The sequence below is a fragment of the Falco peregrinus genome, chromosome 5 (genome assembly GCF_023634155.1).
Source record: "Falco peregrinus isolate bFalPer1 chromosome 5, bFalPer1.pri, whole genome shotgun sequence".
NCBI classification, from domain to species: Eukaryota; Metazoa; Chordata; class Aves; order Falconiformes; family Falconidae; genus Falco; species Falco peregrinus.
The window spans coordinates 37,613,858-37,636,216 of NC_073725.1; the positions used below are offsets into that span (position 1 = coordinate 37,613,858).

The 22,359-nt window shown below is 40.4% G+C and overlaps 1 protein-coding gene across 6 annotated transcripts in view; it reads right to left on the reverse strand.

Moving 5' to 3' along the window:
• Positions 1–22,359, reverse strand: part of DYNC1I1 (dynein cytoplasmic 1 intermediate chain 1) — a 193,937-nt gene that overhangs the window by 148,005 nt on the left and 23,573 nt on the right. For 3 of the 6 annotated variants that reach the window (XM_055806306.1, XM_055806309.1, XM_055806307.1), the window contains exons 5-6: positions 6,028–6,087; positions 1,895–2,010 (exon numbers count right to left, since the gene is read on the reverse strand). In XM_055806306.1, the coding sequence (XP_055662281.1) occupies positions 1,895–2,010; positions 6,028–6,087 (176 nt within the window). The remainder of the gene's footprint in view (positions 1–1,894; positions 2,011–6,027; positions 6,088–22,359) is intronic. The other 3 variants (XM_055806308.1, XM_055806311.1, XM_055806310.1) reach the window with 1 other exon arrangement.

Sequence of the window (22,359 nt, forward strand, 5' to 3'; positions counted from 1 at the left end):
GGGAAATGATCGTGTGATATTTTCTCAGTGTTTCATTTTAAAACTTTACTTCCGTCGATGGTTTTTCCTTAACCGTGACGACACAGAGAACATGAAAGGTAATAAATCCAGTCACCAAACCCACTTACACCCTTTGACCTTCCCCTCATAGGATTGCCCTGGGCAGTTTGAAGTTCATGGCTCTGCACTGATCTTCTCTCATACAAGTGAGGAAAAAGAGCTTCCTCTGTCAGAAGACCCAGACAAGCCACACTGCCCTCTGTGCCTGCTGCCCTGACTGCCAGGCTCCACAGCAGCACACCCTTTTGGCTTTTTGAAGGGTAGGAGATTGTCCTCTTGTCTACACAAGAAAATGATTTTGTAATAGTTGAAGAGCTCCTTGGAAAAAACCAAGAACAACTTACTGGAAGAAGTTGCTTCCTCAGGAGAGGTTGGCCTGTTCAGAGTCATGTCAGCTAATGAGCGTGGGAGTTGCAGGCCTGAGAGAGGTGAACACATCCAAGCCATGTCTTCACCTCCCCATATCCATAGCCTGCACTGGACAAAGGCCCTGCGCCAGGGAGGAAGGACATCCTCTCCGTCAGATCTAACTGTGTCCATGACGATGCCCCAGGGTTGAGCACCTACTGGTCTCAAGCCAGGAAGGCAACACCACAGGGGCAAACCCCATCTTCTCGAGGCTTCAGCAGCCCCAGAGAGATGAGGGGAGACAAGCTGGATCAAACAAGGGCAGCTCCTGAGGCAACCTCTCCTTCTAAAGTGGCATGGCTGTCAGGACATGCTTGCTTATGAAGCAGCATCCAAGCAACAGGGTTGTGGACGCTTGAAGGCACTATTTCAGACAACAGATGACCAGAGTAAACTTGTGGTCTGGGAAAGTAGAATCTGAGTATCTAGCTCAGCAGTTTTCATTCCTGGTTTCTTAAAGGCAGACCTCGTAACCCAGTTGCAGAAAAAAAAAGATGGCTATGTTTATCACTGTATCTTCCCTGACAGTAACTTATATTTACACAGATGTGCCCACACACCTTTTGCAACCTACTCAAACCTTCTTCTGTATGGAGCCTGATGGAGTCCTACACTATTTGCTTCAGGAAAGCACCCAATTGCTGAAATTCCCTTAATCCTTCATTGCTAATGGCAGAAATTACAGTCAAGACTGTCTTCAGTTTTTCTTCTTCTACCTGCTCTGCAGTAGTATGTAAATTACATCAGTCTAATACAGTTTTACATTCAGTTTAAATGGTTTCAACTGACCTGCAACCAGTGTTCTGCAGTACAACACTGGCAAGTGTGCAGTCTGAGAAACAGGTAGATCAGCACTCCCCTACTAACCACGCCACATATTTACTTATCAACAGGAAAGCCAAAAGCTAACAAACAGCTCCATGAGTACAGATAACAGATTCATCAGCAGAGAGAAAGCAGGACTGTCCACATCAGAGTAGGTAAGCCTCCTTTTTCAGCATGTGGAGCTAAACTATAACTTCTCCTAAGATTCATCTACTGGAGGGAGACACTATTACACTGACCAAATATCCAATGACAACTTTCCATCACACCATTACAAAGCACAACTTCCTTGAGAAAGCAAGAAAAATGGAACAAACCACTATTTTAATTACATTCATAATGATTTATTTGAAAATGTATTCTCATTAAACTGCTATCTAAGCACAACGCATTGCAAGACAGAAGTAGCTCTGTTCTACCTGAATTTAAAGTCATTATTATAATTATTCTCACCAGAACAGCCATTAATCACATAAACAATACCCAGCTTGTAGAAAATATGTAACAATTAGCTACATTATGATTTACTACAATTTTTCTCACAATCTTTAATTCTTATTCAACTACTTACTTTCTATGAAAATGGTTTTTGAAATCTTACCTTCAGACTGATGCGTGGCAAGAGGCGTCTGCGTCTCCTTGGAGTATGATACCACCTCTCGAGGTAAGAAATCAACCTGGGTAATCTTTGACACCCCTAGTTTGTGCAGTCTGCGTCTAAGATAGAATACATGACATCAAAAGGTTAGCCATGTTAAATGTAAATCAGCAGCAGGAACAAGAGTGTTTACTTTTATGAACAGGATAAAAAAAAATACTTCGGTGTTCGCTAAGATGACACACAATACACTATGCATGAGAAGCAACTAACTGCAATGAAGAAAATTAACCTGGGAACCATTTGCAACAAGAAAGTACAAGTTACTGAACTTCTAGATCATGCTGCTCAGAGGGACTGTAAATGGGAGAGAGAAAGACCTGCTTGTACCCCTTGCAACACACAACAAAATTCTCTTACATACCATCATTGTTAAGTTCTGCCTTCTCAAAAGGGTTAATCCTCAGCCTGAGAAACACAATGGTGGAAGGGGCACAGAGGGTGTTAACCTGGCTGCATTAGGACTGTCAGATATTCACCTGAGAGCAGTAACAGATCCTTTAATTGGCAAGGTGGGTAATTTCCATAAAGCAGGAGATTCTCCCTTCCACAGGAATCATTAGTAGTGGAATTGATGGAGGTTTACGATTGGTTGGAGGGGAGCTCTGAGACACAGCTGGAACAGGGCAAGTATAGTTTTGTTTTGGTTTTTTTTTTTTACTACTTCCTTTACTTTGAATAAGCCATATGAAATGAATCAATAAAGGCAACTCTAAGTGGGTAAGGGAAAAAGAAGAAAGACAGCTGAGCATGGTTATGAACACTTTTAGTCATACACAGTTCACTCAACAGCGTGTGTGTGGATCAATTTATTTCCTGACTTTATTTATTTGACTGTCTGTAGGGAGGGAAGAATAAATGAAAGGTTACTTGCAAGTTTTTTACTGGAAAAAATGCCAACTTTCAGCAGAGAAAAGAATATGCACATAATAAGCAAATCTACTAAACAGGTCCAGTTGCCTAGATCAAGAAGTGCAAACATGCTTATACATTTATGGGAAATAAATTCATGGCCATGGTGTTTCTGAATGGCCATGTGATTAGAGAGAGCAGTCTGGAAAAGCAGAAAATTCATACGCATTATCCATATCCTCTCCATTTTCCAGATTGTCAGAATAACAGAGGTCAAAGGGGTTTTGATCTAATTAATTTACAATGGTTTAGATATTCAATTAAGATTGATGTCTGAAAGGAAATGGGAATCTCCAAAGGAAACTGTCATCATTAGATGACACCTACTGAACTCTTCAGGTGGTTAATGCTACATCAGCTATATATTTTTCTAATCTATCTTACTGGCTGAGTTGTTATTAAGCTGAATGCAATTAGATTCAGCAGATAATCAGTATGAATCAGCTGTACCATGTAACAAACCACTAGAGCAGAAATAGTTGTTATAGCTCTGAGTCTTTCTTCTTTCAAAGAGGAAAAATTAACAAGTCTCCCTTCTTACAACCATCTGTCACTTTGCCAACATGAACAAAAGCAAGGATTGTCAAAAAATCCTACAGAAAAACTTCTACACCATTGCTGGGGGCAGAAAAACTTCTACAGCTTATGGTACACTTCAGCTAACGAAAGCTATAGTAGCAGTATGTTTTTGTAGCTGCTTTAAATGAGTGTTTGTGTGAATTCAAGCTTTAATTAAATACCTCAACCTGCCAAAATCTCATGTGCTTTTCTGTCCTGCAGCACCAGACACACGATCTCTCTCACCTACTTGGTCAGTTAGACTTTCCTATGTAACCAGTCCCCTGCTGCCCCTGGTTCCATCTACTGAGATTTTTAAGCCTTATGCATTGAAGCTTCTTGACAGTGGTCTTGATTAAGTATAGTCTTTAAATAATCATGTGTGTAATCTGGGCCTGACTAGAACCTCACTTAATTCTAACAAGTTTCACATGAGGTCACTCCGTATCTTCTCAACTGTCCAAGGATGGGCAACACCAATCTTAATGGAGAGCAGCATTTAACTGCTAGTTGGGTTAACCTCTTTGTAGGCTGCTAACCAAGAATTGAGCTACAACACTGTGCTGTAAGAATGCATGGAATTTTTCATCTAAAATGTTTCCAATTCAGGAATTTCTGGTACCTGTACAAATGTCTAGTGTAGTCCATATACCAGTAATTACTGATGAAAACAGGGAGGCATCTCTTCATCTGAAGGAATTTGGCCTCTTATTTCCTTTTTGTACCATGTAGCAACCTGTAATGGTTCTTGTGTAACTTTAAGTTGGCCTAGCCCTTGGCCCCAAGCACTTAGGGACAACTGGAGCATCCTTTCAGATCTGGACTCTTTCAAATATGGACTGTAATGTTCTACTCTCTCGTTCTTTTTAGGGCAGCACTAAACTGTGTATTGCTTTCCCATCCCTGCTTTTCACCTGAGGTGCTCACAGTTCTTATCACTTACAGTTTGCTGAATATTCATCTTAAGAGAGCACATAAGCTTTGAAGGATTCCTTTCAGAACAGCCTATGGGATGTCAGTAGGAGGACAGTAACAAAAGTCCATGCATTAAAATTGATTCTTCTGTCTGTAGGTGGCAGAAGAAAGATGTATCTGCTAGAAGTGTTTTGCTACACACATGATTTAATTGCTGACTGCAGGATTCTTTTGCATCGGTATTTTTTTTAAAATCTAGTCTCATGACACCAGAGGGAAGTCTGGTCCTGTGTCTAACCACCTTGATTTCAAAGACAGTTTTCTTTCAAAAGGGGCAGGACTTCCACTACAGAGTATACTTGTTATACCTGTGGATTTACTTTTTGGTGTGCTTATTTTCTGTCATTGCACTGACTGCTTATAAAAGATTGAAGTCTTGTGGCTACACACAGTGTTATCTTTTTGTGAGTCAAATAAAGGAACTTGCATTGCACAGCCATTTGAGGAACCTTGCTCCTGATAGTGCTCATCTTTTAATCCAAACTTCTGGGAAAGGACAGCTGAGATTTCTAAAAGGTTTCTGTAGATTAATACAGCTCAAAAAACTCTACCTTTCTGGTAGAGTTTGGGTAAAGTTGTAGAAGCTGGATGTATTTGAAGCCAGGTGAAAATTACAAACATTCCTAGCAGTTCCGGATGTGCAGAAACCCTCTGTTTTCTCTGCTCAGAAAGCTCTCTGGATACATTCCACTCTTTCTGATCTATCCTGGTGAATAGCTTTAACATCCGTAACTGCAGCTGGGAACACGGTCAATCAGTAGTTAAAGGGAAACTGTTCTTTTTCTTATAGAATGGTGAATGAATTTTACAGGAACTAGTAAAAGCATAAGACACTTGCCTGGCCACTCAGATAGGCAAGCCTGTAAGTTCATAGGTAGGGTAATTTCTTCAACATAGTGATTTGGTTTTGCCCGTGACTCAGGTTCTGAAGAACTTGAGGGACTGTCACCTATCCTTTTTAGAGGATAGAGAATATATCTGCAGATAGGCGTTTCTAAATTATTTCAATTAACTAATTTGTTTCAGATGCTTGGAGTAGAAATGTTCCATCCCAAACTAGAAAATAATAATTATAGCTCTCGTACAATTTAAAAAATCTTGATTGGCCTGAACTCAACTAAGATGCCAATTACTCTTGAACTGTCATCATAGTTAAGTGTACAATTATAAGCACATATACCGCTCCTAAGGAAAAAGGGAAATCGTTACTGCATGTGGAAACAGCATAACTATGGGAGAGAGGAAGGAGGGGAATAAGTACCTTGCAAATGATTCAGAGAGAAAAATCTGAATCAACAGGTACAAACAAGGCCAATGTAACTGTACATGCACATTTAAGTGCCACAACAATAACATTTCATCTGTAATGAAATAGTTATTTGTATTGTGGTTCAAGCAACAGAAATAGCAGCTTTTAACAAGCTTCTTTAAATAGTTGATTTTTTCCACTAAAGATGGCTTTGCTGAAGCTTCTTATTGATGAAAGTAAAAAAAAAGGAAACTTAAATTATGGTCTTTTTGAGTCAACAAAGCAAATGAAAATCACATAAAACCAGCTCAACTGGGAAGCATTTTCAAGATAAACCTTGCAAAGAAATGATAAATGAATAACAAAAAGAGCTGACATATACCCAAGTTCAGAGTCAGACTGGAGCTGCAGCACTGAGGGGTCTGTGTCCCATTGCAAGGTCCTAGGGTGGTAATCAGCCGTGCAGCACAAAGGGGGAAAAAAAAAAGAATACACAGAATTAACTGAAAGGATGAACAAAACCCCATCTCATTAGTTACATGCTCTATGTAGGTACATTCAACCTCCAAGTGCAAGGGACAGCCACGGTATGTCAACAAGGATTGTATGTCAAACTGCGACAGGGCAGGCAACTTATTCAAATTACATATTATTGGTAAACAAAGGGAAGAAGCTGGGCTTCCTTTCAGATATTGGCTAATGAAACGTTTGGGGTTTTTTCCTTTTCTTGAAAGATTTCTAACTCTTTCACTATGGTTGATGTATTCACAATAATCTGTGAAATATTCAGGCACAATTTATTGTAAACATGGTTTTGTGATAAGGTGAACTGAGCACTTGCCACAGACTCCGTGGAAGAAGAGTCTAGCCCTTTGCACACTCCTGAGACTGACGGTAAAACAGTGCTCTGGGCACAAACATCACGTAGTGCACACACCAACAAATGGCACACCGACATCAGCTCTGACATATTCTGGGGGCATCTGAGGCAAATAAACAAATTATCGTTTTCCTTCAGATAAAATTTCTGGGGAAGAGGGGAATGATACATCCGAGGAAATCAGATCTATGACAGACTCTTAATGGACTGCTGTCATATGGGACTGTCACCAGATGTACGAATGCTCCAGAGGTATAGACTGAAGTGAAGACATTGTTCCTTGCATTGCAGTGCAACTTGTCATGCTACTCTCTCTAAACCACTCACAGAGCCGTTCTGGAGTCCTGTGAAATACTTATAATCCCCCAATTTAGAAATACAAAAATTGACATATTGAGGCCAACATTTTTAAAAGTGCCCACTCATTCCCTGGCTCTTGATTTTACTTTATTTTTTCTACCCTTGGGAAGCCACATCTCATATGCAAGAAAACTGTCAGAACCCATGGCAGAATCAGGAATACAAGTTTAGCTCCTGAGCACCTTTTCCTGTAGTATGAACACTAGATTATGCATTGCTGTCACTAGCAGAGGCTAAAGCAAAGGAAAGCGCTCCTTCACTAAGGCAAGCAAGTCATGCAGACACGCTGGATACTGATAGTCCTCAAAATTAAAAACTCCCCTCATTTCTTCTAAATACAAACTTTGAGGAAACAGAAAACACAATATAACCAGGTTCAGCCAAAACCAGCCACATAACCAGCCATGCTCAGTTTACACAAGGCTTTCTGCAACAGTAGCAACCTCTGCCAATGAATCACTCACATAAACTAACAAGTTATTGAATTAGGCTAGAAATAGATCTCTTAAAGCCATATAATTATGCTACCTCCTGTACTTAGTAAATTCACCCATTCTATTACCAATGTTAACTCACTCTCTGGAGAGACAGACAAGGGCATGTGTTGCACTTAGTCTTGTCAGAGTGAAAGAGAATCAATCTCAACACCCTGCACATACAAAAAGAATGAAGAATTGTAATGCAAAGGTGCTTTCCCATGCAATGTAAGGGCGATACAGAAAGACTTCTCCAGAACAGAACTGTATTACAAAAGGGTTGGAGACAAAACAATACAGTAATAAAGAACTGATTTTTTTCCTTGTAACTTGACTGTAGCTCAAGTACAGTGGAAAGATCTGAATGCTTGATGCAAGGCAAAGGCAACAGTGACTAATGCATTAGAGATACTCCATTAAAAATGCTATCTGAGTGAAAATTACTCTTGTAATGTCACCAAGGTCAGTAGCATGTATTAGGAATTGCAATGTAAATGCCAGTTTCTAATCTTATGGCTGCCCCTAGAGGCTACTTATACATGCATATCCAGGTTTTCCAAACACTTAAAAGAAAACATACATAACTCGTATCAGTTCCCCTGCCCCATCCACTTTCACACCTACAAAATTTCCCAAGGAATAAAGACTATTCCATCAGAAAGAACTCCATTGTCATCTGATTAAAACAAGAGCTTGCAACAGGTCTCTGAAGAGGTACAGCCCCTACATTCCACCTCTAAGAATCCAGACCAGGTTACAAGAGAGGGCACATTTACCTGCTACACAGCTGAATGCCTAAACAAAATAAATTTAGAGGTCTCATACTCAGGGCAGCACTCAAATCCCCAAGATATGAGAATAGCAACACCTATGGTTTGGCCATCATTTGTTACATGCAGACCATACATGTAGTGGAGACAGGTTCTTCCCTGAAGTACTTCATTCTCTGGATTCTGACATAGAGAGTTCACCATTCTTGACATTGATACATACTTTTAATAGCAATTCTCCTTGACTCCTGATTATACCTGTTTTCAACAGTTTCAGTGCATCTGCAAAACATTTCCTAGATTTGTGCTCCAAACGGTAATTGTTCTTTCTGCATCATTGTGTTACCACTTGCAAAGGCTTGAAAAATAGATAAGGAAGCAATCTGCTATGTTGTCCTCTCAAGCTTGGCTGAGCAATGTTATTGCAGAAAATGAGGCTGCAGATAGCAGATCTTCAGGTTTCAAGTCTCTTGCCCTAGGAGACACAGAATGCAAGTGGCTACGCTCACATAGTGGAGACTGGAGAGCACAGGGAGTAACTACATGTTTCAAGGAATTACATTGATTTGTCCTTTGCCTCTTCCTGGCACCTGAAGAATGTCTGCAGATAGAAATGGAAGTGAGTGAACAGTAAAGATGTAATCCGGACCTGCAATTTAGCCAGTTTCCATGGCAATAACATTGAAAAAGAAACAGATTCTTTGAGGATTAGCAACCCGAAGACAATGTTGAATAGCCTGTGCTGTCATCCAGACCGGGAAATTAAAGCTAATCTGTTTGTGATGAGCAGACATAGCGTATGACATTCCTTGATCATTTGGATGAACATCACTGTTATGCTTGCTGTTCTGTGGACAGTTCTCTGTGGGGATTGTGAAATGCCCTTGGATTTCAGTGAAAAAGCGGTGCCAGTCTTCTTCAAATCTAGCGCACGAGTTCCTTCTCCAGAGATTTCTTCATGAAGAAAATGATTAGGTGCTGTTCCTCTTTCTTCTTGATAAAAGAAAACTGAAAGTAGCTTTGGGACTTCCAGTCACCCAAAGACAGGGGCACAGGGAGTAATGTTACTGAAGACAAGTGCATGGTCTAGGAGAACTGCTTGACCAGTAGGTCAGCAGTCAGGCAGAGGTGCTCCCACTGTGGACCCTTTCAGAGAACACAAGTTGGTGAAAGTCCCTGGATTCAATAGATTTTTGCACAGAGCTATGTAGAAGAGATACAAAACATTTAGCTTAATACTTCTATGGGGAAAAGAGACAAGCATTAGACCAAGCAGTGAAAAGCAGTGCTCCCTTGCACTTCTTTCCCATCCTTCCACAAATCTGCTACGACCACCTGAGCTGAGCCTCCTCCCATGGGTGAAGCATGCACGTGGCATGGGAAGGGACAGTGGAAACTCACTGAGCGTGAGCAGCACGGGCGGGACTAAGCCAGATCTGCCCGTTCCCACCACCCAGACAGCACAGACGCTACTTTAATCAAGACTTCCCAACATTGTTTCAAGGCTGGTTGCTGTATCAGTCTCCCACACAGTAACAAACAATAGTGCTGCTATCAATCTTCCTCTTACGTGTTCAGTGCACAGCAGCTGCCCTTGACTAATTGCAGGATAAAATCTGTAACAATTATCAAATAACAGATTGTTCTAAAGTAGCATGAAGGGAATGAGGGCTTTTAGATCTTGCACTAAGTAGAAAAGGTACAGGTGTTATTACCCCTCTTGAAACTGATCTGCTTTCACTCTCTTCCTTTAGATAGGCATATTTTAGTATTCTCTATTTGCTCTGTATTATTATCTCCATAATTGTTTTCTTGAATGTGGGACAGTATTAATGTTGGTGCTGTTTCAGCTCATAGTACTGAAAAAGTACCAGATAATTTTGATACAATGCATCTTATTTTTCCTCAGTCAGTAGAGGAATAACCTGCAGAGAGAAACCAACAGGAGGAAGTAACCCAAATGTCATACATTTATTAAAGGACTGGATGGTAAAGCAACTTGTTACATTTTTCTGTGCTGAATTCATGTCAAAGTATTAGGGAGATATTCAGAGCACAGTTTTAAGAGGACTGAGACCATTGCAAAATTTAAGGTGGGAGGTGAAAGCAATTTGAACAGAAGCATTCCCTTTTCTGTATTATTATTACCATAGAAAACCAGGCACTCTGCCATCTGTTAGGATGCCCTGTGGAACCTTACTTCCAGAAGATTTTATTGTGATTGCATAATGTCAATTATGTAGATTAAAAATGTGGAAAGAATGAAAACAAATAAACTAAAAATAAAATAAAATATTTGAACTCTTCTGGAAAGTTCCTAACCTCGGAATGCATTAATGAGGCATGGAGTCTGTCATGTAAAACTGCTTGGAATCCATAAGAACTTCTCAGCTGGTTTAAGCAACTTCGGGTCTGGCCTCCTTGATAGTATATGAAACACATAAGACACCGATGCCAATACATATACTTATTAAATCACCATCATGAAATTCTATTTAATATCTGGAATCATGGTCAGATTGCAGTACAACTTGGCTTTAGTAAGTACCTAAATCCAACACTTTTGATTCAACCAGTGTGCAACACACTGGCAGCTTAGCCGTGACTGCTTCCTTGAAGCTAAAAATCAAATCCACCCTTATCTATTGCTGATGCTGCAGATCGTATTCTGCATGACTTCCTCTCCCCACTCTCCGTCCCAGGTCAAGAGCAACCAGGCCTGAAAATCCATGCTTTGAAAAAGGCTACTCACAGAAATAACAGCAAACCCTGCTTTCCCAAGGGGCCTCTTGTGGGCTAGAAATCTCTTTGCAGCATTGCAAATCACACCTCCAAGCAGAACTGGAGAAAAGCAAACAGCATATTCTGGCATTTCCTGTCACCAAGAGCTGTTGTGATTTCCAGACTGGGAGAAAACCGCACTGACAGTGTACTGAGTCCCGAGGTATCTGCTGAACTGAGGTATCCATGTGTGTCCCTAATGAAACACCATTAGACCTGACAGGTCCCAATACCAGCAACTTCCCTTGCAGCAACAGCAATGTCCTAAAATGACCCTTTGTGTGGGAAATAGCTATGCCCTCCTAACCCTAAAAAACAGTGAAGGAGTGTGCCATGACTCCACAGATTAAGCTGTGCTGAGGTTTTCAGAGATCAAAGGCCAATCCCATTAAGCAGAGCATAGATTGTTACTGAACTGAAACAGATCAGAACTGAAGGAGGGACTCACCCACACCATATAGAGTCACGCACAGCATATGAAGTCTCAAAGCACCTTTCCTTACAAAAGTAATGCTTCTAAAATTATGTGAATGTGACTAGTCTCATATTCCCCATGGCTGGTAGCAGGGGGTCTTGACACTGCAGTGGGTATCTATACTGCCTTCAGGCACCTAAATGAAGTGCTCCAGCAGTGAAACCATGGGCTCTCTGCATAGAAACAGAAAGACCAGAGATTGCTTCATGCAGCAGTTCTGAGCACCCAGCTTAGACCCCATCTGTGAGGATGGTTTTAGAGGTGGTTGTCCACAAAGAATGTGGGAGGGACAGCCCAACTAACTTGGGTGGCTGACTTGGGAGGGTGAGTAAAGAGCCAGACTCTTGTTGGTGGTGCCCAGTGACAGGACAAGAGGCAATGGACACAAACTGAGAAAAGGAAACTCCACTTAAACATAAGAAAAAAGTTCTTCACTGTGCAGCTAGTCAAACACTGGAAAAGGTTAACCTGGGAGTTTGTGGAGTCTCCATCCTTTCAGAGACCTAAAACCCAGCTGGACACAGTCTGAGTAACCCACTCTAGATGACCCTGCTCTGAGCAGAGGGAATCAGCTAGATGATCTCCAGAGATGCTTTTCCACCTCAGCCACTCTTGGTTGTGTGATTCTGTGCTCTCCCTTACACCCCCCTGCTAGCACCCGATGGAAAGCCAAGGGGCTATCTGCATTGACAGGAAAGCTACTTGAGAGTCTGCAAACTTCAGACTGCTTCTTGCTTTCTTTTCTTCTACCTTGCAATGCAACTAGCAAAAGCAGCAAAATAGAAAAGAAGAGCTAACCAAAAAGTTCAGGATTGCAAAGAATAATAGTATTCTTGGTTTTTTACTTGGATGCAATGAGGAGCCCCATGCTTAAAATACAGGCTTGGATTACAGTTTCCAGAAGATTCAGAATTTCTTACATTAAGAACTGTGCACCTGCACGTGGATGATATACTGAAAAAAATGTTCCACCCAACTCACATAGTCTTAAAAATATTGGATGCAACAACTGTGAGACAGGAGACCTGTTTTGAAATCACCAATAGAATACAAATCTTAAGATGTGTTTGAATGCATTTTTTCAATACTATACAAATATTGTCACCAAATTACAATCCAATATTATTTGTAATTTCAATATATAATCCAACATGTATCTAGGCTTTTTTTGTCTGAATATTGCCAGAATGAATTTAAAGCTGCATAATTATTTAGCTACATAATTTTAGAGTTCTGCGTACTTTGTTGTGTCAGTTTCTCCAAAGCTCCTACTTTGCAGTTGAATAGAAAATCTGAACTAAGAAACTGTTGGTGAGAAACTGCTGCAGTTGTTTCAAAATATATATGTCTAGATAAGCTGTTTGGTTTTGTTCCTTTCATTCTATATTTTTATAATCTTAGTTTTCTCCACTATAATTTTCACTTTCTGATATTTGTCATACATTTAAAGTGTGCCTCCAAAATACATCAAGAAAAGAAGATTTAAAGCTACTACTCAGAGATGGAAAAGTACTACTTGCCTCAATTGATGCTTTGCATTTAAGCCACTATTCTGCTGCCATCTGTGCTCTGTTTTGTGGATCTGTTCCACTTTGAAAGGATTGGCAAAAAGAAAATACCTTCCTTGTGCTACTTGTTTTCTGAAGCACATTATAAGCTTGATGGCTATCAGCAGTTAGGGAGAATTTGTACCTCTCAACAAGACGCTCACTTATGCTTGTAGAGCAGCATGCTCTGACTCCACCGTGCATTCCTGTGTTTGGAGCTGGGCTGCTAATCATAAAATAAAATGCCCTAATACACTCAGGGAAAAAAAGAGTTTGGCCCCACTCTTGCAGCACAGCCAGACACTTGGGTTTGCATTTACACTTCCAAGCAGGCTGACACCTCTGACTTCCAGTCTTCACCAACAAAAAGAGCAACTATGACCTCCCTGAGAGCAAAGCGCTTTCAGCTGCCTGGCAACCACAGCAGCCCTTCTCAGAAGGGCAGGAATTTAAACTACTCTTTTTTTTTTAAGGTATATTCATAAAAAATCAAGGACCAATAATATTTAAAACAGGTGTATTTCAAAATTCCTTTTAAATCAAGGCCATGCTGCTGAATGTATTCAATGATTTTCAAAATCCACTTGACTTTTAATCAGTGTGAACAATTCTGGCATGCCTTTAATTGTGGGGACATATCACTGGACCAACACCTTGTTGATTCCCACTTCACAGAACTCCACTAACTAAATCAGCCATTAAATTAAATTAACTGCTAAACTTATTTGATATATTTAAAGTCTTTCCTTCGATTCAGGTCTACATTACAGAATATCATCTCCTGGCAATGTAATGAACCTTGTCATTCTCTAATGTAATGAATCTTGTCATTCTCCAATTCATATGCTTTAGCTATTCAAATCTTAGTCTGCAAATTTATGCTGGTTTACCAGAAGGGTCACTGTGAGCAGCAGGCTGGATCTGCGAGGCCAGAAGTTCAAATAGTTAGAAGCTTCTGCTGAGCCTACGAACTGACACAGATTTACCGTAAGTGCTGGAAAGCACCAATGGTCATTTTGGAAGTGCAGCAATAAAAAACAGGTTCAAGATGGGGAAGGCACAAGTTACTTTGTTCTTGTCGCAAACTCTGAAAATTCTTTTTAAAACAATATTTTAATCTTGTTTTTTATACCAAGAGTAAGTCCATGTGACAAAATAGAATTGAAATGATCACAAACGTAAAGCAAGAACTTGGCAGAAGTTTTATATGTTATCAGCTCCAGCAGATGCTTTAAAGGAACTGCAGTGCTCACATTAGGACACAGATCCACAGTTCATGGATATGCATATAAAGGGAAGTTTCCCCATAAACTTCAAGGGACTTTGGATACAATCGCATATAAGACAAAATCATGTTTATTAGTCAAACCTGGGGAAGACAATCCATAGTCTTTCAAAGGAGTCAAAGAGGTAGCACAAACGCTGGAACCTACAATTTTTTAGGAATGGCATTACTCAGCTGAAGAAGAAGGTGAAAGATTTCAGCAAATTTTCATTTTTGCTTCAGTGCTAAAATCCAGTAATTACTAGCTGAAAAAAAGAGCTGGTGTTTCCCTTCCTTTATACAATTTATTTTGTGCTAGAAACAGCAAAATCATTCTAGAAGGGGATGAAATTTTTGTTATAACTAGGTTAAAAAAAGAGCTCACTGTATGAAGTTATCAAAAATTTTTCACATCAACAGTCAAAATGTGACAAGTTTTCATGACCCAATTAACTGACTTTCAATAGACCAGCTCAGAAATTATATTCTGATTTTGAATTATTAAAGTAAATATGTACGACCAAAATATCTGATTCAAAACTAGATTTAGATGGATAACCAAAATGTTCTGCTTATGAAAAAATAAATATGGGATGCTTATATTATTTCAAAACTCCTTCAAAAAAGAAAAAAAAAATATTTACCCATATCTTTCCAGTTGCAGCAATTCCCATTTTACAAATTTGAAGATAATTCCTAAAAAAAAATGAGTTACTGAAACAGCTACTCTGAGCTTTTTTTACTTTTTCAGATTAAACATAAAACTGTGAAGGGGGATTTTCTAAGGGGCTCTTTAATAGGCTAGTGAAGGAGAAAACCTCTACATGCAAAAACTATACCCATTTAGCTATGTTACACAGTTTAACATAGGAGGTGATCTCACACAATTTAATTAAATCAAGATGAAATTCTGTGCTAGAGAACTGTTTAAGCTGAACTGGCTGTAGCAAGTAAGTTGTTTTGTTTTAAGAGGATTAGTGTTTTAGTCCCTAAAATCATCTGATTGTCTGACTAAATATATGCATGATACGCCTGGAAATAACTACAGAGTAGTAACTACAGCTGGGCTGATAACCTAAATGGTTAAGCAGGGCTTTATACATTAATATTATTTTCTCCTTGATGCAGCTGGGGCTCAGGTTTCCAAGGCATTTTATGAAGCACCCTGGGAACGGCAATCTTTCCTTCTCCTTCAATTTATAGCATGGAGATGCTTGCTAATGAGAAAAATAATCAAAGATCTGGAGGACTGAACTCCATCCATCCTTTAGGAATGAAAGCATGAAAATCCTTAATGATGCCACAGGCTCACATGCTAAAAGGATTGCAGATGATTCTAATTAATATGGACCATTCTGACTTTGTAACTGGCACATACTGAAAAACACTCCCTACTTTCTAGGTCAGATATACAGACACTTGAAAGCAACTGCCAAATATCAGTCCCTAAGGTGTCTGCTTATGTTTATAGGCTAAAAAAAAACCCGGCAGAGAGAGGCTTCAGATATGTAGAGCTAAATACACATTTAATATAAAGGAGAAGTACTGTGGTTCTTTTCCAGGGACAAAAGGGGGGAAGAGACTGCAAGAAACTTGCCTTCCTCCAGCCTCATATACTAACCTATGCAGGGCAAGCCATGATGTGTGCAAGCAGCTCAGCACAGCCTCTCATACTGAGCAGCCCACACTCGTGGAAGAAGGACTGGCCAGCCCTGTCACTGTCCTACAGATGGGCTGGGAGCAAAAAGTGTCAGAGATTTGCAGCACCACTTTAAAAAGCAGCAGAGTTCCTAGGGCAAAGATACCTGAGGAAGCCAGGGTCCCCCCAGGTAAGGGGAGGAGGCTGACACTGTCAGTCCTTCACAGATGCCAGCACCATTCAGGTCATGAAGGCTTAAGGCACAATTTGGCCTTTAACACTATTGGAAACTGTAAGATAAGAAACATGTGCCAAGAGATCCTGATGATGGTGTCATGGTAAATTATACGGGAAAAATTTAACAGCTAGGGTGAGTATTTCTGCCTTACCATGTAATGGCAAGCATCCCATACCAAGCCCAAAGCCACCAAAACAGAGTGGCAATGCCAGCATCCTATGGGTTATCCCATTTGCCTCTAACCACCAAGAAAATTCCTAAAAAATGGGTTATTGAAAGAGCTACTCAGAGTCTTTTTTTACTTTTCCAGATTAAACACAAAACTATGAAGGGGGATTTTCTAAGGGGCTTTTTAATTGGCTAGTGAAGGAGAAAACCTCTACATGCAAAAACTGTACCAGTTTAGCTATGTTACACAGTTTAACATAGGATGTGATCTCACACAATTTAATTAAATTGTTTCTCTTGACTCTCCACTGTGAAAGACTCATGTCTGTACTACACAACAGTCCCCGGATTTACAACCTATCTTTTTCTAAATAAAACACCATTCAAGCGAAGGTCGCCATAAAGTAGTTATTTTCCTTCAATCTTTCCCGTAGCTCCCTCAAAGTCTTTACATTGTTCTGCGCTTCCCTTTGGCTCAGCCCATTTATGAAATACATATGCCACTAAAACAGCCATTTAAAAGCCATTTTGTACATATAAACTGACCTTTAAAAAAAAAAAACCACCATAAAAAAATAAATCTGCTACTAATAACAGTTATGGCTGCTACTCCCGAGGCAATGCAACACAGGCCCACTTGTGCTGGTTGCAGTTCAAGAAAGATCCCTATCATTTGTGAATGCGGCAACACAACGAAATGCTGGTAGTGCAAAGCTGAGTGGCAATGACAAACCAGCGTCATTGCACAGAACCTGTCAAATGCATTTACTTAATGATAAAGCAGCTAAGCCCTAGGCGATATGGTTGTGTTATCAGTGGGTTTAGCAGATCTTACAGAAACATGGCTTTGTTAATGTCTATGAGAGATGTTTCACATCTACTACAACAATTCAACCTTCCCGTATAAATGAAATAGAGACCAGGATCCACCTTCTTCTTTTGCTTTCTTTACCCATCTAATTAAACAGCAAAGCAGACATTTAAAAGGGAGAACGGCATTCTGATACCCTTTCTTCAGCTTGTCAATGTGTTATATTACTGGACTAGGTAAGGAGCTGTTTAAAAATCTAACAGTGAAAATAAAAGCTGAGTTGCCGAGTCTGATTTTTCAGGAAAAAAGCCTAAAAAGCATTGAACCTGAAGACTTTGGTGACATTTAGATACACTATTAAATAAAAAACTGTAAAACAGTAAAGACAATAATGACATGCTCTGACTCACTCGGTGCTCAGGTGCTCCAGAGCTACCTCTTTCCTTCTGATTGTATATCTGAGAAGCAAGAAATGTTTGTGTTTGAGTCAGACATGAAGCAACGCAGGATTAACACGTGTCATGTGTGTGTGTTTAGATACTGCATTATAAAGGAGAACACCTAATAACTATACAAAAATGAGTAAATATTATGCTGCAGAGAAAAAAGACTGGACTTATGTCTCTTTCTCCCTGCACTGGGCCAATACAAACTGAGGGTGGACATCAACAGAACAAAAGAAAACATATCCTAGTGTATTTCTTTTTATACCTAAATGGCTCAAAGTGGCCATGGTAGATGGAAGCAACTCAGAATCATGTCTGATGAAAACATACATGAATACAGACTAATATTGTCAGCAAACTTCAAAATAGAATAAGAGAGAAGAAGACATGCTCTTGACTCTATCAGTAAGGACTCCCAACTTAATGTGACAGCTGCTACTATGTTCTCTGGGATACAACAGGGAACACATTCAGAGGTCCCAGTAACCGCAAGATGAACTGACATAGTGGGCAAAAAATTACATCAACAGCCAAAGCCAAAGGTGACATTGTCCTCAGAGAAAAGTCCTTCAGCATTACAGGCAGCTGTTCTATTTCTAGGATTGCTCATGTACTGTATTTTATCTACAAATAAAAAAACCCACAGCGATGATGAGGCAATCAGGATTCCAGAGTGGTCTAACTTCTGTGGCATATTACTGCTACAAAAATGGCATATTACTGCTACAAAGCCTCTTTGAGAAATCCAATTTCCCTTTATTTTTTCTTTTCTTTGCTACCTGATGCTACACTCAAACTCATTCTCCCTGGAAATTTCATTAAATATTTACAGGTTCATCTAAATAAGGACTAACCCTGCTTTACTGCAAGTAAACTTCATACACTGCAGGAAGCTAACCAATTTCAGTGCATCAAATACAAACACTGTGACATGAATGGAATGACAACATAATTCAGGGAAGAACCATCTAAACTAAGTATTAGCAGTGCTCTAATCCAACTAAGGACAACAATTGCAGAATGAGGATCTGCAGCCAGACAAACACATCCAAACCAATGGACTGTGAGAGAAATAGTACAAAATAATCCACCCTGCATTATTTTACAGCAGATAAAACACCACATTGAAATAACCATCTTCTGAAAGAAGCTACCAGAAGGTGAAGAATGCTTCCTACCACCTTTGCCTTTAAGGAAGCCCACAAAATAATCAGGTATCTAAATGTATGGGCAGCAAAATATGCAAGTTAGAAAGTAAAAGAGCACAGATGAAGCTGTTGCAGAAGGAAAGGCAACCATTAATCTTTACAAGTCCAAAACAGCTGAGCCTTATGCACTTTACTGAGCAGATGGAAGGTGGGAAACCTTATATGCAGCCTAATGGGATTCTCTTGTTCCAAAATGCACAGAGGGAAGTGCTGCATGCATGGGACTTCACCGCACGCACACACACACAACCCAGCTCAACAATAAATGGGATGCTACTGTGTGACCTACCACTGTAGGGCAATGAAGCTAGCCGGGAATATATAGGGGCAGTGAAGGATACAGGGAAAAAATGGGCCACACACAAAAATCACACCTTGGTCCACAAATGGAACTCCTCCAAGCGTGCAATTCACCAGGGTGAACACACGGGCAGCCTGTGGGTAATAAAAGAATACATACCAATGCAGGCTAGTATTAGCACATGAAAGCTACTCAGCTGGAAGGAGCGCATCCTTCCAGCACAGACAGATTACTGCTATCTTATGTTGAGCTGGCATGCAAAGCACAGGCTGACCCTAGTGCACTGGCTCTGCCTGTGACAGGGTACTGGGGCTTTTCCAGTGCTCTAATGGAAAAGCTCTCTTTTCCAGCACTTTTCTCCTCAGCCCACATGACCCGGTGTTACACTGCCTGGTTCTGAAGCACTCTGCAGGGTTTGTCTTTTTGTACTCCCACAGATGACACAATCGTGCAGTGCATGGCTGTGAGTGCTGAGAAGGTGAGATTTATGAAAGTCTAAGGCATGTTGAGCAGTAAAATATGCTTCTCAGTGGGCACTGTTTCATGACAGTTGTACTATAATAGCTAGCATCCTCTCTGGCAAACTAAGGTAGCAAAAGTTCAGGGTATCTGCTAGGGAAGGCTGAAATGCATATAGTTATTATGAAGAAGCTTCATATTAATAGCCCCAAAGACTCAAATTTGTGTTTCACACCATGCTACAGCGCAGGAGGTCTTGGCAAATACCTTTACCTTAGCCGCTTTCTTCACAACATTTACTCAAACCTAGTTAGCTGAAATCTACATTTCAGTTGTGCATGTCTGTATAAGCTGACCGTCAGAAATAGGACACTGGGTATCAACAAAATGCTTACAAAATACTAAACAAAAGAAAATGCTTATCCTGAAAGAGCCAAGCATACTCCGTTCCAAGGAGAATCTTCATGGGATCCTGCAACACTGTCTTGTGGAAAACGAGTCCTGTCTGAACAATCGTAACAGAAAGCCCTGTGACCTAATAACCTAGCTATCGAGAGACAGGTACCTGCTCAGGCTGTGATGTAATTTTCCTGTCCTGCCTGTGTAGCACAAGCAACACAGCCATCAGAAAAGTGAAGCAGGATGTGCAAAGCAATGTGGAGATACGCAAGTTTCTCACCATGCAACAACAGGGCTCTAATGAATTGTTCAGACCAGCCAAACTAACAGCAGCATAAACGAACCTATTAAGCCCACAGTTATGGTAAAATCTTCCAGGATCAAAGTACAACATGCCTCTGGCCTACCCAGAATTGACCTCCAAGACCACCAAAAAAACCACCTTGGTTCTCCTGTCCACCTAGCCAACTGAAAGCATTCAAAGAAAACTGACAGCAATTTCTGTTACTCATCTAACAGCTGTGCATTCTTATAGTTGCTGTCATGGCTCAGGGGGAAGCTGGAATGCTCCTGAAACTTAGTGTTATCCCTAGTGAAAAGGCTATGACAAATAGCAGTGCGGTACTAAAGATCAAGCAGCAAAAACCCCATAGAAATCTGCACTGCACAGGGCAGAAATTGTTCCATAATTTGGTGTTATTACATAGTCTGCTCCTTCTCCTAATGAGCTTAATGGCATCTGGAAAAAGACAGCATAGCTCTAGCTATTGTGCTGAAGATAATGGACAATGGTCCTGCAGGATAGCAGCACTACTAGTCTATAGATCAATCGTATGGCAGAAGGGACCATTGTGACCATGCAGCTTTTCTTCCTGTGCAACAATAAAGCTGTATGATTTTCTGAAAGAATTATTGTTTGACCTATTACCTGCCTGTTGGGCAGGCACATTATCCTGAATAAGCAATTTCCAGTGATAGAATATCCAGTAGAGTCTTTAGGTAAATCGCTTCAGTGATTAATTTGTCTCATCATTAAATTTTTACAAAGTTTTTCTGATTTTATATTTGTCCGGCTTCAATGCCAAACACTTTGCTGCTCTTACACATTGCCTGCTGGAGCCCTTTTGCTCCCCATATAACTATCACACTGGGTGAGCAAGTTACCAGTTAGTTTTCATCTTGCAAAGATTGAATGAGGTCTGTGATTCCAGGATAACAACTTCCTAACATTGTTCAAACACTGCAATGTATCAATTGTCCTTCCTGAAAACTGGTTGTCAGAAACCTGGATTTCTGGCTAAACTACATTCACTTTTCTGGAACAACTCACAAGTGCTTCCCAATCAAAACATACCTCAGATACACTTGGTGATATTGGGACCAATAGATAAAGTCTGACAACGACAAGAAGTGCCAACACCTCACAGAAGTATGGATCCAATCTAGTTCTGCACCAGAAACTGCTGCTTCAAATGGAAATGTACAAAGATCTCTTGCTTTCTCCAAAGCTTTCAGCAGGGCCTCTCTCCTATGGTGAACCAAAACCTATGACTTCACAGCTTTTTGCTTTTTTAAAAATATCCTGACCTTCCTCTGGAGAACACTTCAATAATTGATTTTTTGGCAATTGGCAGGATTTCTGCCAGCTTGGGCGAGCTCATTATTTCTGCAGCAGTGTTAGCAGCAGCAACAGACAAGCTGTGATCTCTGAGACTGGGGCATTAGCAACTTGGGAACTAATCTGCTCTCTTCTTACACCTGTGTACAGTCTAGTGTTGTACAGCAAATTTGTAGCAGAATGAGGAAAAGGGGAAGATCTTATAAACACAATGGCATGACAGGGGATTCAGCAAAAGTGTTCTATCATAGAAAGCAAAATGGAAGGATACATTAAAATGAACTAGAATAACCTTGCTTATACAGATAAACAGGCATTCATATATGCAAGTCAAAATAAGTCAGAAATATGGTCTAGGCATCTCTTAGACTGCAGACAGCTGAGGTGGTTTCATCTTGTTTAGTCACTGTGATGACAGGTCTACCAACATCTCTCCAAGTTCGACTGCTCTATCATCACACATTCAAGCTTGAGTGCGCTGGTTCACACAAACACACACTACACCCTGAGATAAACTAATTTAACAAATTGCCACCCAATACTATCCACAGGTTACAGAGATTCCCCAGGGCCTGGATCAGACACTATTGAACTTCCATTACAGCAAACCAGTCATTCCAGGCAAACATCTGCAAGTGACCTTCCTGGCACGCAACACAGCCCTTTCAATACCAGAGAGGATGGCAAGCAAACTGGTGGACTACAAACAAGGTCTTGGGATTCCCACTGAATTCGTGGCATGGCCACAAAAAGCCAGCAAATAGATCCAAAATGAAACCCCACACTGCAGTATGTCGTGAGCTTTGAAGACAACAAACTCCATTCTCCTCTGTAAGGACATGTGATCGTGTGCTTTCATTGCTTGTTGCTGACA